Here is a 22,110-nt window from a genome sequence, read left to right on the forward strand (position 1 = left end):
AATTTGGTATATATGATTTTGGTCCTTCAGATGGTAACTATTTTCCTGCTGGAGAAAGTCACAACTAATCCAGTTCAACACTTTGACCACTAAGTACCCTCCAGAAGCTCTTCAACCATGAGTATCATTGGATGCGACCAGTTTGAACATTTTATTCCTCCTAAGAACTCCTTTTGATCTATGAGTAAAACTGTCTTCCTAGAAATAACCCAAGTGACATAGCATGTTCTTAAATCCATCTGTCTTCATTTTTACTATCTCCTAGTCAGATACAGAGTTTTGGGATAAGATGCAAGCAGAATGGGAAGAAATGGCCCGGAGGAACTGGATATCCGAGAACCAAGAAGCCCAGAACCAAGTTACAATCTCAGCTAGTGAGAAGGTGACCAATTCTGTTCTTATATACACTGACCAGTTTTCTCAACCTCTTTGCATCATATTTTTATAAATTAGTTAATAACTATTTTGTGAAAATGTTAAGAATTAAACAGACAATTTAATGTCAATCTGACCTAGAAGAAATTCTGGTAGATGAAAACAATATAATCATCCAATGTGTGAAGACAGCAAAGCTGGAATGGAATATCCTTATTTTTATCAATGTTAATACAGTTTGGCAGTCAACAAGAGCTTGGATCCTGACTGCTGGCAAGTTACTGAACTGACTGACATTGAGGGTGGGTTGGAACAAGAACTGGTTGATCCCACAATGTTTTTTGTCAGCTATTCATGTGAGCCCTGTGGATGAGCTAACAGAAATTGTATCAATGGACAGGGGAGTGAAGTGGGGGCTTAGGGCTATATTTCACAGGGTCCTCACACAGCTCACGAAAGAACTACATGGAAAAGATACCCTTCACACAGCCAGGTCCAGTCCCAAGGGGATTCCTCAAAGATATTCCCCTGATAGGAGCCCCAGCAAATGTGAGAGTTCAGTGAACAACCAGCCAAATTACCCATGATGTCCCAGTTGCCCTTGGATTTATGCTTTTAAAAACATTTTCAAAAATAAATTGAAATGATTCAAAAGATAGGAAAAAATATGGAATTTTCTAACTCAAGGGATACACACACACACACACACACACACACACACACACATACATATATATGTTTGTATTATGGACTTTTTATGGTAGAGGAAGTCTCAATAGTATTCAGTTCTGGATAACTTCCATTTGTTCAATCCAACAAATATTTATTAAATGCCTACCTTGTAGTAGATATGATGATGAATAGTCTCCAATCTTAGGGGATTTTCAACCTACATAGTCATTCATTAAAACGTCTTCCTTACCCCACCATTCTCTGTCCCTCGGTAGGCCAGGCATTCTCATAAAATCCGAAGAACTATCTTATTAAAAATAACTCTTTTCCACAATGAAATCAAAACTAAGCAAGAAGAGAAGACATTGATATAGATTGTCAGACTCTAGGCTATAATTCGTGCACCTGAGGCATGGCTGGGCCCTGAGATTCTCATCCCCAGGACCCCATATCTGTTATACCACTACATAAACTGGTCATACCCTGTGGCTTTGATAAGGGGTGTTATCTTTCTCAATGCCAGTGGAGAATGAAGGTCTCCATTTAATGTATTTTAAAACCTTAGTAGCATCACCAACAGACTAGCTTATTTGTATCTATCAAATTAGAAGGACATTATGATAATCTATGCTGGTAAAGTTGCAGCAAATCATTTCTCTCAGATAATTCCAATAAGAGTTTAACTTGAGATAAACTTTCTCAAAAACAGTTATACACACCAAGGGCTCCAAAATAGTTCATAGCCTTAAGTCTAATGAAGCCCTCTAGAAGTCCATCCTAATGTAATAATCATATGCAGACAAAGATTTGAGCATGAGATCTTCACTTTAATCTTATTTACGATAATAAAAAAATTGAAAGTAGCCTGAATGTCCATCAGTAGAAACTTAATTAAATAAGTTTAGGCACAGGATAGATAATTTTAAAAACCAAATGGGGCACAAGCTACAAAACTGCATATATACATAAGCTTATTTATTTAATTTATATATTCATTAAAATATTAGATTATTTATAAATTCTGTATTTTTTACATTTTTGAAATAAAAAATCTATAGCTTTAAAATATGCATTTTCAATGGGGCAGTATGGCCCACCATGGGGCAAAAACTGGTTCAAGGAGCAGGAAGGTAAAAAAATATCTCAGATATTGGAATGGTTTGTAGACCTCCAAAGGGCCAAAGCATATACACAGATGTACAGTATGTGGCATTAACATTTGAGGGGAACGGATGGTAGCACTTAGCGAAAATATGTCCAAAACTCTGTATTTTTTAAATCTTGGGGAGAAATGATTGAAACAAAAAGAACAAAAGAGCAACAGAGAAAACAAACTCCAGGATATCAGCAGTGATATTTAGGTTGTAGCATTATGGGTAACTTTGCTTCTTTTTATATTATTCAATAACAAAATAATACCATCTAAACTGTATACAGTGAGAATGTACTACATTCATAGGAAGGAAAGAAAACCAGTCATTTAAATTTAATTTTAATTAAAATAAATACATAAATTCAAATTCAAAAAGAGCTTACTGAACGTGAGAATGAAGAGATAAATCAATGGATCTTGTATTGGCCCTTCTCTGCGTTGTAGGGATATTACTTTCACACCGAAAATCCCTTCAAGGACTGGCCGGGAGCATTTGAAGAGGGCTTAAAAAGACTGAAGGAGGGGGACCTGCCCGTCACCATACTGTTCATGGAGGCGGCAATTCTTCAGGACCCTGGAGATGCAGAGGTATCCTATCCCCTTCGTCCTGCCAGGCTCACAAAGTGACTACGTGTAAATGAGGGACACAGGATGCCACAGAGTTCTACTGGGCTGCATTTTCTTCAGTTAAAGGTTCCCAAAGGAGTTAACCTGGTTTACTGTGCTGTGTGTTTGAAAGTTACAAATAGGTATACCTTTCTCTAACCAAATCTGCAGTATCTACAGTGCCCAAAATAAAAGGATGGGGACAAGAAATGAAAAACCAAAATTGCCAACCTAGAGGTTCAGCAATAGTTTTCAGGGGCCAGTGTATAGTTCCATCTAGGATTAGAGCCATACCCTATCTCACCCTTGATTTTACTCACTCATTGTTTATTGAGCACATACTATGTCCCAAGAATTGTGCCAGACATGGATTTCAAATATTGAGGAGCTGGAAAAAATGGAACCATTGAAAAGACACACTTGTATTCTATTTGGAGAGACAAGTAAATAAATCAATACAATGTAAGAAATGCAGTGTTAGAGTATGTACAGGATGGTAGGGGAGCAGAGAGCAAGGGTCCTAAGCCAGTCTTCTCCCACAATTAAGTCCAAAACTGAGCTTTGAAGGAGGGAGATTAATTAAAGACAGCAGGGGAGTCGAGATGTTAAGAGGCAGTGGTCTGTGAGTGGGCAGTGAGGCATGAAACATTGTGCCGGGTGGGGAGAGGAGAGGAGACAATGCCAGGAGAGGAGGTAGGAAGAGGTGGGTAAGAGTCTGAACTTCATGAAAGCAGGGGACTCTACTCAGCAGAGGGATATAATCAGATTTGCATGTTTGAATTGAAAAACCCCTTTTGCTGAGGTGTAGAAGGTGATGGAGACCGAGGCCAGGAGACCACCCAGGGAGGCTTCCATCATCCTATTTTGGTCCACCATGTTTCCAAACCAAACCTGTGAAGGCCTATAATTAGATAGCAGCAGGTGTAAAGTTTTAGTTCATGAGTAATTTTCAGGAATTGTCTTATAAAGAATCTTCCTTATAAGAAATTCACAGAAATTTTAGGGAGGGGTATACACGGCTCTGAGATGGCAGTATACAATAGTGGTTAAGCTTCTAGGCTCTGCTGGCCTAACTGTGTGGGTTCAAATCCCTGCTCTACCACTCATGAGCCATGAGCCATGTGATCTGGGACAAGTCATGTAAACCATCTCAGCTTCCATTTCCTCATATGTAAAATGGAAATCACATTACAATAACTATCTCACTGGGTGTTGTGAGGATTAAATTAGGTCATACAAATAAAGTGCTTAGTTCAGTGCCTGACACATCAGTAATTAGTCTTCATCGTTAGTTTGTATTTGGGATTTTTCTTGTATCGTTACTATTGACTGTACTTAAAGTCTGTATAGGAAGGACGAGTAAACTGATCACTAGGTTAAAGCCCTGGTGTCTTGTTAGTCAAAACGTTGACAGTGAAATGAGATTGAACTGAGAGTTGGAATTGTGAACCAAAATATTGAAACCCTGGAAGGTTAAAAAAGATGTATATACATTATTATCTCAGATTCATAAATGAGAACATTAGGGCACTGATTAACAAATGGATCCCAAACAAGGCCCCAGGGCCTCTGAATCTTGGAGACCCCTAAATTAAGATAATGGGCAATTTGTAAACAGTGAAAGTGACACCCTGCTCAAAGGCTAACAAGAAACCCCCAGAGAAGAACTGTTTCATCAATCTTAAGAAGCATTCTAAGATGTATGGAAGGTGAGCTCAAAATAGGGGCTGCTCTGTGTACGTCTGAAAGATTAAAGAGAAGTGCCGATATTGGGTGGGGGGGGAACAATCAGTATTTTTTATGAGTTGATATGGCATGGGTAATAGTAACCCATGATGGGAAAAGCCAATATAATTCTTACAGCATTTCAGGATGAGTGTAGGTATTTTCATGAATAGTCTTGCTTTAAAATGTCTGTAGGTGGGAGAACTATGCACTCTCCAAACCCTTTTAAATTCCTAAGACTCTAATACACCCCCATCCCCAGTAAATTTGAGGACAGTGTCGGCAATGAGAGGTTGGTTCATGTAGATTGCTCTTGTAATGGTGCGAGAATTATTGTTCTTATGAGTATATAGGGAGAAATTTCTTATATTAAAAACTTTCATTGTCGATATGAAATATGTGACCTGCTTAAAGACATTTGTCCCATTGTTGACAATAACACAGGGTGGGAGCAACCTTATAGCAGTAGGGAATTGGTTGAGTAAATAATGGAATATCCACTCAAAAAAATTTAAATTGAAAATTCTAAGTATCATGATTTTGTAAAACCATTAAAAACATTTATGATGCATGATAAAGTATAAGTGTAGGCTATAAAATTATGTCTGTATTATATTGCATTTTATATGTGCCTTATGCATTTTAACAGTGATATTAGAGCAGTGAACACATTGGAGTGGAAGCTTTTGTTTTCTTTTCCCTAGTTCCTAAATTTGTTTTACCTCTTATAATAACAGTCAGACTTGCATTTTTACAAGCTGATTTCATTTTGTACATCTTGAGATTCCTTACTATAAACTTTAGACTCTTCAGCTACATTTCTGGGTTATTTTTGCACCCCTTTTTCTGACAAATGCATAATTTTACATGTTTATCTGTTGGTTTTAAGACACCTAATATCATGAAATCTCGGATATTCAAATGTTTCCATGGGTCACAGGAGAATAAATCCTGAGAATTCGTAAGTAATAACAGAGGATCTTGACCCAGATGTCAGAAGAGCCTTTGGATAAAGAAATGCATGTGACATTTTTCCCTTTTACAAGACTCTCGCATCTCAGACAGGTTGCTCTGCACTGAGGAATCTAAAGCACAGGAGTGATTCTGCTTCCTCTTCCAATGTTGACCTTGGTTGTTTTTCGTAGGCATGGCAGTTCCTCGGGATAACCCAGGCAGAGAATGAAAATGAACAAGCAGCTATTGTCGCCCTCCAGAGGTACATGAAACTAAGTGCAAACTCACGGGCCTAGTGGGCCCTGGCTAATGGACTTCTGTTGTTTCAGACTTGTATTTTAACCCTTAGGTACATTATGAAGAATTTGGCCAGGATAATTTTAACCCTTAGGTACATTATGAAGAATTTGGCCAGTGTAATTTTAGCTCCTTGTGTCTACAGAGAATCTCCCAAGATAGTTTCAATGACCTATCAATACCAAAGTATCACTACCGAGCCCCTGAGTAAAGGTCTAGGCTACTTTGGCTGGATGTAGCATCACATTTTACTTGATTAGAGCCCCTATTTCAACCCTGAAAAAATAGCCCTACCAAATAGACTTCCCCTTTCCCTACTTAATATATAACCACCCCGCCTATATAATCTCTCGCTGAAGCACTGATGTAGGTACTGGGGGTTGCTACTCAAAGTGTTCTCCAGGGACTACTAGCTTCATTATCACCTTGGAGTTTGTCAGACCTGCTCAGGCTTGGGCCCACCCCAGGCCCACTATATTACATAATCTGCCTTCTGCCAGCTCCCCAGATGATTCTCATGTACATCAAAGCTTGAAAAGCCCCCACTAGAGGCCAGTGGAATAGCGTGAGGGGAGCAACTGTAGCCTGTGCCTCCTGCAAACCCACTTCAGTTGTCTAGAAACACAGGATTCTCCCTCTCCTTTATAAAACACTGTACAGCCTTTCATCTTTGGATATCCAAATTTAGCTCAAATCAGTTTGCTTTGTGGGTAAGATACGTTTACTATATTAATAGTAGAGCAGCACTGAAACAGTGATATCCCTGCCTCATGAAATAAAGTCCTAAGAAATTTTGTGCAAGGATTAGCCACCTTTTCTATAGTTTTTAAAACCATTTAGGGGAACCTGGGTGGCTCAGTCAGGTAAGTGTCTGACTCTGGATTTCGGTTCAGGTCATGATCTCACAATTGTGAGATTGAGCCCCATGTCCGGCTCTGTGCTGAGTATGTGGAGCCTGCTTGAGTTTCTCTCTGTCCCTCCCCTGCTCGCATGCTCTTTTTCTCTCAAAATAAATAAATAAATAAACATTTTAAAAAACATTTGTTAAATTACCAGATCTAGCACTCAGCAAGATGAGTTTTAACTTTCTTACAAATATACTTATGTCCCAATTTTGACATAGATAAATATGGTATTTTCCAGGGGCTTAATATAAACTTCGCAATGCTCTTGCACCATTTAATTAGTAAAGGCTTCAAATTTCCTAAAGAACTGTTAGAGTCAGTCTCAGAAAAAAATCTGAAATAGGCTTTTTATTTATTTACTTATTTATTTATGCCTTGATGCAGGTGCTTAGAATTACAGCCCAACAACTTGAAAGCTTTGATGGCTTTGGCTGTAAGTTACACTAACACTGGCCATCAGCAGGATGCCTGCGAAGCTCTAAAAAACTGGATTAAGCAAAATCCAAAGTACAAATACCTTGTGAAGAGCAAGAAAGGATCTCCAGGCCTTACCCGGAGGATGTCCAAGTCTCCAGTTGATAGGTATGCTTCTAACTAAATGACCGTGGGCAGTAAACACCCATATACACAATTAGTCACCTTAAGGGTAATTAACGAGCCTCACCACCAGCCATTCCAGAACGATTGTAGGACAACATCCTGCTAGAAGAGCATCTCTGATTAAAAAGATTGATGCTGAGAGCAGAACCAACAATTGGACACATGATCAACGTTGTAGTCACGCATAGGCGTTTATCTGAGTACCATAATTCAAAGCAAAGTGCTGTGGACATATAATTAACCTAAAATAAGTTACAAAATGCACCACATTTCATAAAGACTGAGAATTGGATATGAGTAAAAACGGAAGTCCTTTCTTCTAGGGTTTTGTTTCTATCAGCAATAAATCATGATGTTAAATTCTTTCTCATAGAGCCTTGGGGTTTTCCACATTGGCTCTCACAGGGTCAATGAAACTCTCCTTGGGAAGACTTGACTTAGTACAGTCTTGTTTCTGTGTATGACAAAATACTTCATGAAAATCAGCAGGTATTTTTTAATGTGCAGTATTAGTCCTCTCATTAAGGGAATATATTTTAAGCAAGATTTTTCCAGTTTGTAATGTTCTCTTAGAACAGTGGACATAATAGTAAATAATATATGTTCAGACTATTTGGATTATAAATCTCATTTTTTCCCTTGCAGCTCTGTTTTGGAAGGAGTTAAGGAATTATATCTGGAAGCTGCCCACCAAAATGGAGATATGATTGACCCAGACCTACAGACAGGTCTGGGGGTACTGTTCCACCTGAGCGGAGAATTTAACAGAGCAATAGATGCATTTAACGCTGCCTTAACTGTTCGGCCAGAGGTAAGTGCCCAACAAGAAACCATAAAGTTCTCTGTTAAAAAATAAGTTGCCGCAGGCTACACTTTGCACATTTCTGCTACACCTTATTTGCCTGCATCCAATGGTTTAAAAATTATGAGTACTAATGATATGCTTCTGTGGCTGTTAATACTTGAGTACCTAAAATAGAAACATGAACTACCTGACAGCATCAAATGATAGCTGCTCTTTGATGAATGAAAGTCATTTCACAAAGCTGTCCGTAAAATCATTTGAGTAATTTACCACTGTCATGGTCCCCATCCATGAGCACTGGATAAATTTTTCGCCACCATCCTTCTTCTGCAAGAAATATGGGAGTACTCTGTCACCGTGACTCGTACTGGTTGTTAGTTCTAATTTTGTCATCAGGACTATTCATTATGGAACCGTCTCGGGGCAACCTTGGCGAATGGAGACCGCAGTGAGGAAGCTGTGGAGGCCTACACACGAGCACTGGAGATTCAGCCAGGCTTCATCCGATCCAGATACAATCTGGGAATAAGCTGCATCAATCTGGGCGCCTACAGGTGAAGTATGGTCACAGGCTGAGAACCATGAGCCACATGCAGGGCTGAGGTGAAAGATTGTTTCCCAGTGAAAATACCTCCTTTTGTAGGAGTAACCCTCCTCCTCTTGTCAAGGGAAAATTTGAACCCTCGGATCCTGGGGCCTGTTGCTGCAGGAACAGTGTGCTTCAGTGTTTCTCAGCCTGTGGCGAACAGCGATCATGGAGGCAGCTTGTGAAATGTAGATTCCCAGGCCTCTCCCCAGAGATTTCCATTCAGTCAGCCTGGGTTGGGACAAGTTAGTAACACTTCCAAGGGCAAGTGTTTGAGAAACTTGAACATTCCAACCCTTCATTTCCCAAATAAGCAAAAAAGAGAACCTTGGGGGATAGGGACAGGGAAACCAACAAGATGAGTTAAGAAGGTCCAGGGTCAGTTTTTGGCAAAGCACAACAAAAAGTCCAGGTTTTCTAAAACTACTTTGCCAGTAAAGTTGGCTAAAAAATTATTTTAAGAAAAAATTTTAAATGGTGCGTTTGTGGTTTAAAATGTCTTGTTCTGTCATGATTCCTCATCATCAGGTCTATATCATATATACTATTTTTTATGCATCTACAGGGCCCATAAATGACCTTTATTTTTTTTAGGTAATGAAAGTATAGGTAATTTTTCCTTCTTTAGCTTTCTACTTTTTCGACTTTCTAAATAAATAGGTATTATTTTTGTAATTGGAAAAAAGAGAATTGTTAGTTTTAAATCCCACAAAAAAATGTAACCCTTTCTCATTCTCAGAAAAAGCCTGGCTTTTAGAATCAGACAAGCTCGGATTCAAATCACAGCTCTGCCATTTACTGGTTTTGTGATTCTGGGCACATAACTGTGAGCCTCAATTTCTTCACCTGCTTAAAAACAAGTGGTGATAATATTTATCCCGCAGGATTATTATGCAGGTTAAACGTAATTGCCTAGCACAGAACAGTAGTCAGCATTTATTATTATGATTCTGATCATTGCCATCATCATCAGTATCCTTATTATCTATTCAGATAAGTCATCAGAGAGCTACATAACTGGCTTGCAATCCCTTTGACATCTGAAAAATTGCTGTTTCTGAACTTCCTTGGGGATTGTGCCATTGGCAAATATTGACGTTTCAGAAATTGGTTGCTACATTTATACTAGAAGAATCTTAGAACATTAGTCACTGGATTATACCCGTCCTCCAAGAGGACCTTGTTCAGGTTAAAACCAGGAATAGCTGAGTGACTCTGCAACTGGTTTGCTTTATTTCATGGGCACTGTGAAGTGTGCGACTGCAGAGACCCTCCTTACATCAGCTCTGCAAAGGGTCACGGGAGAACCTTTGCTGCCCCCTCGCACATCAGCTGTCAAAGGCCTGGCAATGTCCATTTTGGATATGAAGTTCATTCTGGTCTCATCTGATTTTCCTAACCCGATTTTATCTTTACCCCTTTTAGTCACTTAACTTTCTAACTATGTCATATAGATGTATTTAATAAGATACCTTAGGTCCTTTGTTGGAACAGGGAGAGATGTAAATAAATATGTATGTACATGTAGTCATATTAACTTCTATCAGAGGAGGCTTTTACAAGGCTTCTGGTTGAGTAGTTCTTAACTGTAACTCCTCGTTACAGTGTAGAAAACAGTACTTGAGATGCCAATAAAATACTTTCTTGGCACTTACATGTATAAGCCTCAGTAGGGCACCCGCTTGCAGGAGGCCTTGAAGGTCCATGATAGGTAGAAATGGGCAACTCTACCGGGAATGGATTTTTAATCCTCAAGCAGAAAGTCACCTGTACAGGAGCAAGTCAATTTTAGAGTTGCCATATAAAATACAGAATTCCCAGTTAAATTTTAATTAGATAAACAGCAAATATGTTTTTAGGGTAAGTATTTTCCAAATATTGCATGGGACATGCTCATACTAAAAATTATTGTTTATCTGGTATTCAAATTTAACTGTGCATCCTGTATTCTTACTTGGTAAATATGGCAACCTTGATCAAATGGCTACCTAAAAATTTCAAAACATCTCAGCTAAGCTCTGTGGGTCCTTTATCGTCATGCTAGATGTGGGAAATTTTTATCAGTACTAAATATTTTGGGGTTTTTTTCCCCCTGAGAAAAAGAAGACCACCAAGTGAGACATAAACCTTAAATGAATTCTGAAAATAAGTTTAACTCGAGGTGTAAGTGGATAGTTAGGAAATAATAACCCTCAATAGAGATGTGGCTGAGAAGAAGAGCCAAGACCTGGTTCAGATACTTCCATACCCACCAGAGTCTTGGAACTTCTCCCTCAAGGGCTGCAGGTGTCTATGTACATAGCTATGACACTTGTTTGTCATCGCACATTTTCTTTTTTGTTTGTTTTTTAGAGAGAGGGAGAGAAAACGTGAGTGGGGAGAAGGGTAGGGGGAGAGAGAGAGAGACAGTCTTTTTTTTTTTTTTTTTAACCTTTATTTATTTTTGAGACAGAGAGAGAGCATGAACGGGGGAGGGTCAGAGAGAGGGAGACACAGAATCTGAAACAGGCTCTGGGCTCTGAGCTGTCAGCACAGAGCCCAACGCGGGGCTTGAACCCACGGACCGCAAGATCATGACCTGAGCCGAAGTCGGCCGCCCAACCAACTGAGCCACCCAGGCGCCCCGAGAGAGAGACAGTCTTAAGCAGGCTTCATGCTCAGCGCAGAGCCTGACGTGGGGCTCAATCCCATGACCCTGGGATCATGACCTGAGCTGAAATCAAAAGAGTGAGATGCTCAACTGACTGAGCCATCCAGGCACTCCTGTGATTGCACATGTTCTATAAAGAGTCAAAGCAAGTCCCCAGTACTTTATACAATTGAAATAAGGAAAGGAAATTGTTGGCGTGAAATGTGTAGCTCAAAATGCTACCCCTCTGTCAGTAGGAGCTCCAAAGGATCTTAAAATTATCAAGAGTGAGGACTCTTTTTAATGAAAACATAAATCACATCCCCTTTCATGTTAATGTTTTTAGTATTAATATAATGAGGGAAAGATATTATAAAATGAGGAATGCTTTTAAATGAATGCACTTTATTAATCAAGACATACATGAACAGCTTATTCATATATATGTGTGTGTGTAAACCATTTAAAAACTATTCATACATATACATGTACAATCTTCTAAATCCCCCAGAAGGACTCTGTGTTCCCAAGTTGGAGAACAGATTTAGACTATCTTCATGGGGACCGCTTCACGTTGCCTGGCAAAGTTAGCATTTAGACTATTCTGGTACTCTCCCTGTCCCTCAGAGACCACTGCCACACATGGGGCAGCTAGGAACAGCCTGTGCATGAGGAGATTCTGGGGTCTTTCTCCCCCAGAGCTCTTACGAGCCTAGGATGATGAGAGGAAATGGAATTCTTGTCATTTGAGCTGCCATCCTGGAACAAGGAAGCCAGAAAGGGCCTCCAAAGTAAACCCCACATGTGCATCTGTTTATAAACCCTCCTCTCTTGCTTGATTACTAAACATCCAAAAGAGAAGATGATTAGAATCCCAATCCCTTCCATTAGCCAGGTTGCCAAATACAGTGGAACCATTTCCCAGTTGCCATTTATTTCCAGGCAGTCTAACAATACAGATGAACCAATGTCTAGATCATGTTCATTGGAATCAGAAGTCCAGCCTCACTTCAAAGCTTCTTACCAGATGCTTAATAATGACCTTGTGGGATTAAGTGGGATCAAATGTGTGAAAAGCTTTTAAGAAGAGTAAAGCAGATACAAATTAAAGCAGTGTCATCATTCTTAGCAAAGACCAGTTTGTCTGATACAGAATTCATGCTTCTGGGGACAGAGGTCCTGAGAGTGCAGACAGAAAGCACACTGGGTACATGAGCAAGAGAGCAGTTGTGGACAGAAAGAGCTGGAAGGTTCACAGACTTGGTGTTCTCAGGACTCCTTTGCACTTTTAACAATTATCAGGCACCTCCAAGGGCTTTTAGGTGGGTTGTATCCACCAATATTTACCATATTAGAAGTTAAACTGAGAAAGTTTATAAGATTCATTTAAAAATAATAATTAACTACATGTTAACATAAATTAGACATTTTATGAAAAATAATTATTCCCCAAAACAAAAAAATGTTTAGCGAGAAGAGTGGCATTCTTTTATCATTTTTGCAACTTTTAAAAATATCTTGCTTAGGGGCGCCTGGGTGGCTCAGTCAGTTAAGGACCAACTTTGGTTCAGGTCATGATCTCATGGTTCATGGGTTCAAGCCCTGTGTCAGTCTCTGGGCTGACAGCTCGGAGCCTGGAGCCTGCTTCAGATTCTGTGTCTCCCTCTCTCTCTGCCCCTTTCCTGCTCGTGTTCTGTGTCTATCTCAAAAATAAATAAAAACTTTTTTTAATATCTTACTTAATAGAAGACAGATTCTCATATCTGTCTCCACATCCAATCTATTGGGATTTTACATATTGTGTAATCACTGTACAATTCCATTGTACGTTCGTGAGAAAATGAGAATAAGGTAAAATAACATCTCGGAATTGTAAAAATAATTTTGACCTCACTGATCCTAGAGTTCCCCGGACCACACTTGGAGAACTAGTGATCTGATTTAATAAAAGATTTCACATAAATTGATCCAACTGTACCTCACACAACAAGATTTTAAAATGACTTCTTGGGGCACCTGGGTGGCTCAGTCAGTTGAGCGTCTGACTTTGGCTCAAGTCATGATCTCACAGTTTGTGAGTTCAAGCCCTGCAAGGGGCTCACTGCTCAGCGCAGAGCCTGCTTCAGATCCTCTGTCCCTCTCTGTCTCTCTCTCTTTCTCTCAAATAAATAAATTTTAAAATGACTTCCCATAGAACAGAACAGAGAGACAACTAACAAGGGCTTCAACTACATGTGGCCGTGGGAAGGACCAAGTGGGGAAAAGACATTAGAGAGTGGATTCCACGTGGCTCAGTGAGATGCTGGGGCAAGGGCAAGAATAGTTGAAGATGGCATTAGGTTTTGGTGCTGGTTGGATGGTGATGCCATGAACAGAAATCAGGAGAACCAGTTGTAGGTTTCCCCCACCCCCATCCCATTTTCCATATTCTAAAATGAAGCATCTTTTTTTTTAATTTTTTTAATGTTTATTTATTTTTGAGAGACAGAGCACAAGCAGGGGAGGGGCAGAAAGAGGGAGACACAGAATCCAAAGCAGGCTTCAGGCTCTGAGCTGTCAGCACAGAGCCCGACACGGGACTCAAACTCACAAACCACGAGATGATGACCTGAGCTGAAGTCGGACGCTTAACCGACTGAGCCACATAAGCGTCCCTAAATACCAGGTGTTAACAGAACTTCTAAGTGGAGATAACCAACAAATTATTAGAATCAGAGTCACAAAAGGGAAGAACTGGAATGAACTTATATCACCTAGACCATTTGGAGATGAAGAAAGTGAAGCCCTGATAGTAACTTGCTGACATCCCCAATCCCTTCTGGAACAGGGTGGGGTATTAATAAATGCATATGTTTAAAAGGAAAAAAAATAAATGAATAAAATGAGTTCTATTATCCCTATTATACAGTTGGGGAAATAATAAATTTGCCTAAGGCTAAATGCTTAGGATTCCAACCCAGATGTTCCGAGAGCAAATCAATTCAGCCCCAGCCGCCTCCCATATTACTATCACTAATAGGAATAGTTAAGCCACTTTGTTTCTGAGTAGGGCCAGATGCTTCCTCTTCAACCCTAGTTGTATAATTCACATTTGCAAATGGATTCCTCTTCAACCCTAGTTGTATAATTCACATTTGCAAATGGATTCTGTCTTTAAATTACCCCTGAGGTAGGGGGAAAAGGAATGCATTAATGAGTTAGCAATGGTTTTGCTATTACTCTTTCTGTCTCACATGACATTCTTAAAATAAAATTCCATTTTTCTTTCTGGTTTTGCTATACTGAACAATGATTTTTCACAAAAGAACAATGAGACAACCAGAAGGTTGTTCCTCTGATGATCTAAAACACCTCAGAGAGGTGATTTAGGGTTTTGAACTAAAAGAAGTTAATCCATTTTTGTTTTTTAAGTTGCTAACTCTGAAATTTGTTGCATTTTTAAATGTCTGTTTTTCTACCCTCTTAGAGAAGCGGTCAGCAATTTTCTCACTGCCCTCAGTTTGCAAAGAAAAAGCAGGAATCAACAGCAAGTTCCTCATCCTGCAATCTCTGGGAATATCTGGGCTGCCCTCAGAATCGCACTTTCTCTGATGGACCAACCAGAACTCTTCCAGGCGGCTAATCTCGGTGACCTGGATGTCCTCCTAAGAGCTTTCAACTTGGATCCTTGAAGGAAAAGAAAAAAAAAAAAAATTAAAAATGATAAATCCTTATCTGTGTAATTGTACTAAGAAATGCAAAACTATTTTATTATGAATTCCAAAAAGGATAAAACCAGATGTCCAAAAGGCCATGGTGATATGACACAAGGGAACTCCTACAGACGATGCCCAGTCTCTGTTCAGATTCAAAAGCACAAAATGTTGTACATAGAGTCAAGGTTGGGCTCAGAAGAATAACTGAGAAACACAAAGACAAACCAAGATAAAGTAACCGTGTGTGAATACTCTTCACAAGCTGCAAGCATATTCAAAACACGTCCTTTGGGGTTTTTGTCCTCACTTTTGCAGCTGATGACACACCTAAGGAACTTGCTCATAGGACACCTGGAGAAAGCACTGCCTCTGATCAGGGAATTCTGACTGTTTCTGAACTACCCCCTGCAATTCCCCCTTTTACAACGTAGTTTGGGCCAAGGTGCATGCACATATATTAACCCTTGACTAAAGAGAGGCATTGCTTAGACCTGTTCCGATTTTAACTTTTACTGTAGCCCTTCGACTCCAGAGAGGGAGCTTTGCTGGCAAAAGCACTTTTTGCACTAGAAATTTTTGCTGTTCCCAATCAAAACTTTTCTGGGACTGTATATACGCACTTTAATATCTTATTTATGCCTTGCTGGAGTTTTGTTCCGTTGCTCCAATTTTTAACTTAGGGGTGAAAGATTCAAGAACTCGGCCTTGTTAGATCAATGGACCAAATAAAAATTCCTGAAAATAGTTTTTCATAGTGTAGAGTTTTGAAGGAGTTTTTCTCAAAGCAGATAGGACACAGGGTGTAAATATGTCAAACACAGATCTTATTCACATGCTTTCTGGGACCGTATGAACTTAAGCAAGAGACATTGTACTGTCCCTTCATGCATTCTCTGCAGGGAGTAATTTGGATGATTATGGGATTTCTATAGAGTTAACATTAACTTGCTTAAATGTCATACTTTACTTGCTTTCTGACTGCCCTGCACACCAATATTCCTTTTAAACTGTTAATATTTTAAATAGTATTTCGTAAGAGTGATACATTTTTTCCTAAAAATTAAGTGTTTTCTTAGTTCCATAATAATCTGCATTGCTCTCCCTTCTGCATTCTAATTGATAGAAGATCAATATTTTCTAGCTGAATCTCACTGAATGTCAGTGGTTTAATATGAAAGATGCATGCTCCTTTGGCTCTCATTTGGAACATTTATCAAGTATCAGGAACCTTCTGTCGGTAGTGGTGTTTTATTTCATTGATTACATTCTACTCACTTCTGCAGGGTGTGTTGTGCCCTGTTGGGGCTTGGTGATTATTTGGATTGACATCATTTTTTAAAGAGTTAGAAAAATTGTTTGCAAAATGCTAACCAAAACATAAGATCGCCAGTGTCCAATTCTAGCAAGTTGTTCTAATAAGTGGTCCCATTCTTCTTTATTGTTTCTCCTTCCTTTCTTCCTTCCTTCCTTCCTCCAGAATCTTCCCCAAAGCAATCTGATCCCAACTTTTTCTTCGTGTTCTTTGGTTAATAGTAGCTGGTTACTCTCATGATTATAGTTACCAAGCAAACAGCATTTGAGTCAAGACAGTTTAATTGACTGGAGAGTTAGCTTCTCCTGGTGAGGGCGGTGGAGGAGGGGAGCGGGGTGTGCAGGTAGAAATCCTCTCCTCTATTACCTTGGAAGTTCCTCAGGTAGGAAGGGGCCTCAAGGAAACAGGAAACCACAAATCCTTGAAGTTCACGTGTGTTATAACGACAGAGAGTTTATAAAGACGAAGAGTTTATAAGGTTTATAAGGACAAAGAGTGGAGAGCCCTGTGGTGTGCCGGGCTTTCATCTTCACTGTCGAAGCTCACTTGGGCAAAGGTGATGCCCCCAGCTGGACAGCAGGAGGCAGAGGCATTAAGGCATTCACCATTGGGCAGTAGTGACAACCCAGTCTTTGCCTACTTCCTTCCAGTCTCAGCAGCAAATAAAGCTCAACAATATTTTCAAGAATATTCTTTATAATTTTAGAATCCTAGAATTCAGTCTAGAAAGGACTCTCAGGGCCAGAGTCCAAGTTCATGGCAGCTGCCTGCTTGAATATCCCTGAGAGAAGAACATCCATTCCATGCATGTCGCTCCCGCCAATTCCCGTGCGTTCACTGGCTGACTAGCTGATTTGCATCCATCGTAGTCCATTAGGAGCCTCTGAACACAGGATTCAAAGCCAGCTTTGCAGGTTTCTGTTTATGATGCCACTCTATACTTTCAACAGTAACCGAATTTGCAGTAATAACAATAGGCTGTTTTCTTAGATTTGTTGGCCCTACATGCATGACATCAGTTAATAGTTTAAAGCCTGACAGTAGGGTAAATGCAGGATACTTTGATTTAATTTGATTGTTGCTAAGTGGTGATAAATTTTGCAGCCCAAGTTTGATTTTGCTGTCAGAATACCAAGTGAATTCAGAGGAGAGTAGACAGTTTTCCATTCCCATCATACTTGGATAATTTCAGTAGCACTTTCTTCAATATATCTAGTGTCCATCAGAACCAAGATTTTCATAGTCTGTTGCCTATCAGGAAGTGCAGAATTATTGCCCAAGATATTTTTCAATAGTATTTTTAAACAAAATTAAGTAAAAACAGTTACTAAAAAATAAGTGAAAGTTTATAGAAATCAGAGCACCACCAAAAATTAGTAAGATTTTAGAATGATCTTTATTGTATGCATTTTTCAAGTATATACACATTTTTTTAAGACAGAACTGGTTTTGGTATCTTACCCTGGTGGTATGAAATTGTCATTTATTCTTTCCATTTCAAAAGGCAGGGTGTCCTTGGTTCCTGTCTAAGGCACCCTGGGAAGGCTTTGAGTTCCTTTTTTCTGAGAGTCTTACTAAGTAAGCCTAAGATCTCTTAGAGGATGGTACTGGTTTTCTAGAATGGCCCTTCAGTTGCATGGATGTAACTTTTAAGAACTTATTTTCATTGGCAGATTGGATGAGAATGCAGAGAAATCCAGTGATCACTGCTGAATTTCAAGATATGTTACACCTATGTCTAGTGGGCTATTTCTACGTGCTGTTGTACCTTGACAGTGGGGATGAGGCTTCCTCTTAAGGTCATTCCCCATGACACCTAAAGAAAGGCAGATATTGTCCATCAGGAAGCTTTTAGCTATGAGCTGTGCTTTCTCAGCCAATCTGTATTTGAGCTAGAATGGCAAATTAGAGACACTTCACTGGGCTAGAATGTGCAGGACATACTCACCTTCAGAGTTGGATGCCACTCTTCTCCTTTTCTTTAAAGGGAACTATTATGTTGTATCTTGGGTCCATGTCTAGATACTCATACTAGGTAAGTCTTTCTAGTATATTCCTGCTATACAAGCAAGACTTGAACACAAGTATAGCTAGTCCCACATACAACAGGAGTTCCCAAAATCTCTTCCATACACTTTATCCATGAGCTCTTTGGGAATGTAGAGAAAGCAAGATGGTCATTTTGTGTCCCTTCCTCATTTGCCCCTGAATCAGTTCCACAAGACTAGACTGCACTTTAAGTTAGTGGTTGCTATTGTTTTATACCTTGAAATGATTCTGAAAGGATTCTAGAAACAGGGTATTCTGAAGGTTTCATTTGTGTACCAATTTTTTTGAGTCCTCATATTTTAGAAATTATTAAACATGCACACACATGATTTCAACTTTGTAAAATGATTTCAAATTCATTCCGTCTCCCGATTTTACTGCACAGTTTCCCTGTCATCTCAGTATTTATAGAACTGGTTGAAATTAAACTGTTTTGAACTAAGAAGTAGATAGATAGATATATATTTTTTTAAAGAGTGTTCATAGATGAACTCTGGCATAAGGTTTGTAAAAAGGCAATTTTTAAAAAATAAAACGTATAACCTCAGGTAAAAAATAACGCATGCATTAGTACTTGCAAATCTGCCTACTCAAATATTAACCAAAGCATGCAAGATAACTGTACTGAATGTAAATTTACCCAGTGCATGGTTAAATCTCATAGGGTAGCCTATTTTTCCTTGTTTCTGAGCAAGGAAACATTTTCATGAACTTTGCGTTATAGTTTTACTATTTGCTTTTAATATCTTCTCGTCAAGACTGTTTTCCTGCTATCACACTACACTGAACTTTACAGATATTCACACATCTGGCTTATGCAGTGTTGCAGCCAGTGCCAAATGAATCTACTGAGGAATCCAGGTACTTAGACATCTAAACAAGTTTTAAACCAGTTGAGGCACAACAGATCCAAAACTCAAACAAAATCCGTGTGTCTGAACACTACTAAATGCAATTGTGTTGATTGCCTCCACAGAGTTTTGGGTTCAAAATTCTGAATCGTGCATTTCAAATATTTTCTAAAATGTAGGAGTAAATTAGAAATACTGACCTTCTAAATAAGGTGGGAAGGTTGGGGTAATGTCAGGCACATGAAAACCACCATAAGGCAAAGTGGACGTGACGGCTTAATTTGCACAAATGTTACATAGTGAGTGTGTGGGTGTCACACCATTGTCCTCAACATGGCCCTATTTATTTGATAAGTGAGTGAGCTACGTGGGCCACATCCCTTAAGAAACTGGACTTGGTCTGTATGTCTAAAAACACTGAAAGTCAGAGATAATGAGGTGATTTCATGGTCACTCAGAATGAACTTGGAAGTCCTCTCACTGCCTTTTTCTGTAACCCCTGCTTCATGAAAAAATAAGGGCAAGGAGACCAGAAATGGAGGGAGCAAAGCTCACTAAGACAAAGCTGGGGGTGAGTCTTATGTTGCTAACAGCTTTGTCACCATCTCACACACCGCCAAACACACACATATAAGCTCAAAGACGGAAATCCTCAAACTCCTAGCAAAGACTCATGTGTGGAGGCATTAAACAGTTAAAGAGGAGAAAAACCAGAAAATCAAAAGTGTGAAGTTTAACAACCTCTCACGTGGTATTTTGCCTTGAATAAAGTTTCCACTCCCTGTGACCTCTGCAGACTTACCAAAATAACACACTCTAGAAACCAGTGCCCCAATCTCAGAACTGTTGTCTCAGGACCTTCTCTACAAGAGAAAACTAACTTGCAGTGTTGCAGGGTGTGCATGCAAAACCCTGACAGGCTCTTCAGGACACTTTTAGAAACCCGCATTCGAAACACTATGAAGATGAAAAAACAGCAGGCAGTTCTTTGCTCAACAATAAAATGTGTGTCGTTTTTTTTTTCTTTGAATTTCTTGGAGAGGGGAAATGGACTGACAAAACAATAGTAAGGGATATACATACACACTCAGCTAGTTTGGCATTTTCACTGAGATATGTAAAAAATTTGCCTAGATACCATAAAGAATTGCACAATGCGAGAAATGGTTCATGATTGAATATGTTGCCAGTAGTTAAAGGAAATAAAGCAAACCTAAATTTTTACCAATGTCCCCCCATATCACTTGACTCAAACCCTCTTCAACTTTCATTGCCCAAATTTGTTTACATTAGTTGGAAAAAAAAACCTGATTAATTTAATAAACTTTTTACAAACTATAACAGGCATTTATTAACTATTTAGAAAAGACGTTTCTATATATTTTGTATATCTACAAATATTGCATATCTAGTCTAATCTAAAAATATTAAGACAAATGGCAAATTCTTCTGTGATGCTTCTCTATGCTCAATAATGTTTAAAATCTTGGGATTTCATTTTTAAGCTGAAATAGATAACAAAAAATTTAACTTTAAATGTTTACATTGAGTTTTTAAGTTAAAACCAACCCAAATTAAGTGACCTATAGTAAATTAATGGCAATGGGGTGAGGGTGTAAAAGTTACGGGCATACTATGTGATAATGTATCTGTATTTAGTGAAATATTATGTATCATAGCACAACTCTGTTGGATAATAAGGCTTCATCTTAGTATTTCCCTGCATTGCTCTTTGAAATAAAACTACTACCATAAAAATAACCTATCATATTGATGTGTTTAATTTACTCCTTTGGCTTATAATTTGCAAAGTACCAAGATTAAGGTAGTATTTTTGTACTATTATTGGAAGCATGCCTTCCCTTTTTCACATTACTAAATTGTATTTATATTTGTGCAATTTTAAACTATGTTTTCAAATAAACTTTGTCTGTGGCTTCAAGGTCTTTTGAGAAATCTTTCAAAATGGGATTTGGGGGTCAGAATTGCTTCAAATCATATATAATCCAATTTGTACTATTGGTAAAAAAGGTCTTTTATTGAATACCACCACATATGATGTTGCATGAGCTATCTGGAAATCAAGAATGCATTTTTACATATAAAACAAAACTTTAAAATCTTCTTCCTTTGTTAATTTTTTAAGAGTAAAATATTTAACCTGAAATTGGATTTTGTGATTTTTTTTTTTTTAGAATAAAAATATTAAAATATATTTCAGTTTTAGGGTCTGGTTTTTTTTTCTTTTCTTTCTTTTTTTAATCAGTCAATAAATATTTGAGGTTCTATTACGTGCACGTACTGTTCTAATTCAGGAATGGTAAGTAAATCAAATCAAACTTGCCCTTGAAGAGCTTAGATTTCTGTGAGGGATCAACAAATACTTTAACACATAAGGATGTCATGTGCCAAAAACTGCTAGAAGGACAAGGCAAATGAGGTATTATGAGAGAAACTGGGGGCTCCTTTTTATCCATAGATGGTCAGGAAAGATTTCTCTTAGGTGACGTTTGGGCTGAGCTTTGAACACCAAGAAGCCCACCAAGTGGCACTGGGAACAGCTCTTTGAAATATTCTCAGCAGAGCCAACAGCTACCATAAGACACCAAGGCAGGAATGAGCTTGGTGTGTTCAATGAGGAAGGAGCCCAGGATGGCGAGCGCTGTGAGCTGGGGAGACCTTAGGAGATGCCCTGGCAAAGCAGGAGATTGTTGGTGGCCTTCCTGGAGCACATAAAGGGTGGATTTGCCCTCAAGCAGAGAAGGGATGCCACCAAGACAGATGTTTCTGTTTCCAGAATGTTTACTAATGAAGTCCTTGAGTGGTCAGGTTGGTGATGCAGGAACAATAGGCTTGGATGAAGAGAGCTACACAGGCACACTGAGCACCCCCTTCT

The 22,110-nt window shown here is 39.0% G+C and overlaps 1 protein-coding gene across 12 annotated transcripts in view; it reads left to right on the top strand.

Annotated features, from left to right (window-relative positions):
• The window catches only part of PEX5L (peroxisomal biogenesis factor 5 like), a 228,092-nt gene extending 206,936 nt beyond the window's left edge, over nucleotides 1-21,156 (top strand). For all 12 annotated transcript variants that reach the window (XM_019463248.2, XM_019463250.2, XM_053903615.1 and 9 more), the window contains 7 exons: nucleotides 266-382; nucleotides 2,645-2,788; nucleotides 5,677-5,747; nucleotides 7,072-7,269; nucleotides 7,933-8,098; nucleotides 8,489-8,646; nucleotides 14,774-21,156. In XM_019463248.2, the coding sequence (XP_019318793.1) occupies nucleotides 266-382; nucleotides 2,645-2,788; nucleotides 5,677-5,747; nucleotides 7,072-7,269; nucleotides 7,933-8,098; nucleotides 8,489-8,646; nucleotides 14,774-14,978 (1,059 nt within the window). In that variant the 3' untranslated portion in view covers nucleotides 14,979-21,156. The remainder of the gene's footprint in view (nucleotides 1-265; nucleotides 383-2,644; nucleotides 2,789-5,676; nucleotides 5,748-7,071; nucleotides 7,270-7,932; nucleotides 8,099-8,488; nucleotides 8,647-14,773) is intronic.
• Nucleotides 21,157-22,110: the final 954 nt, after the last annotated feature.

This window comes from Panthera pardus, unplaced genomic scaffold (assembly GCF_024362965.1).
Source record: "Panthera pardus isolate Hobbes unplaced genomic scaffold, ASM2436296v1 HiC_scaffold_16, whole genome shotgun sequence".
NCBI lineage: Eukaryota > Metazoa > Chordata > Mammalia > Carnivora > Felidae > Panthera > Panthera pardus.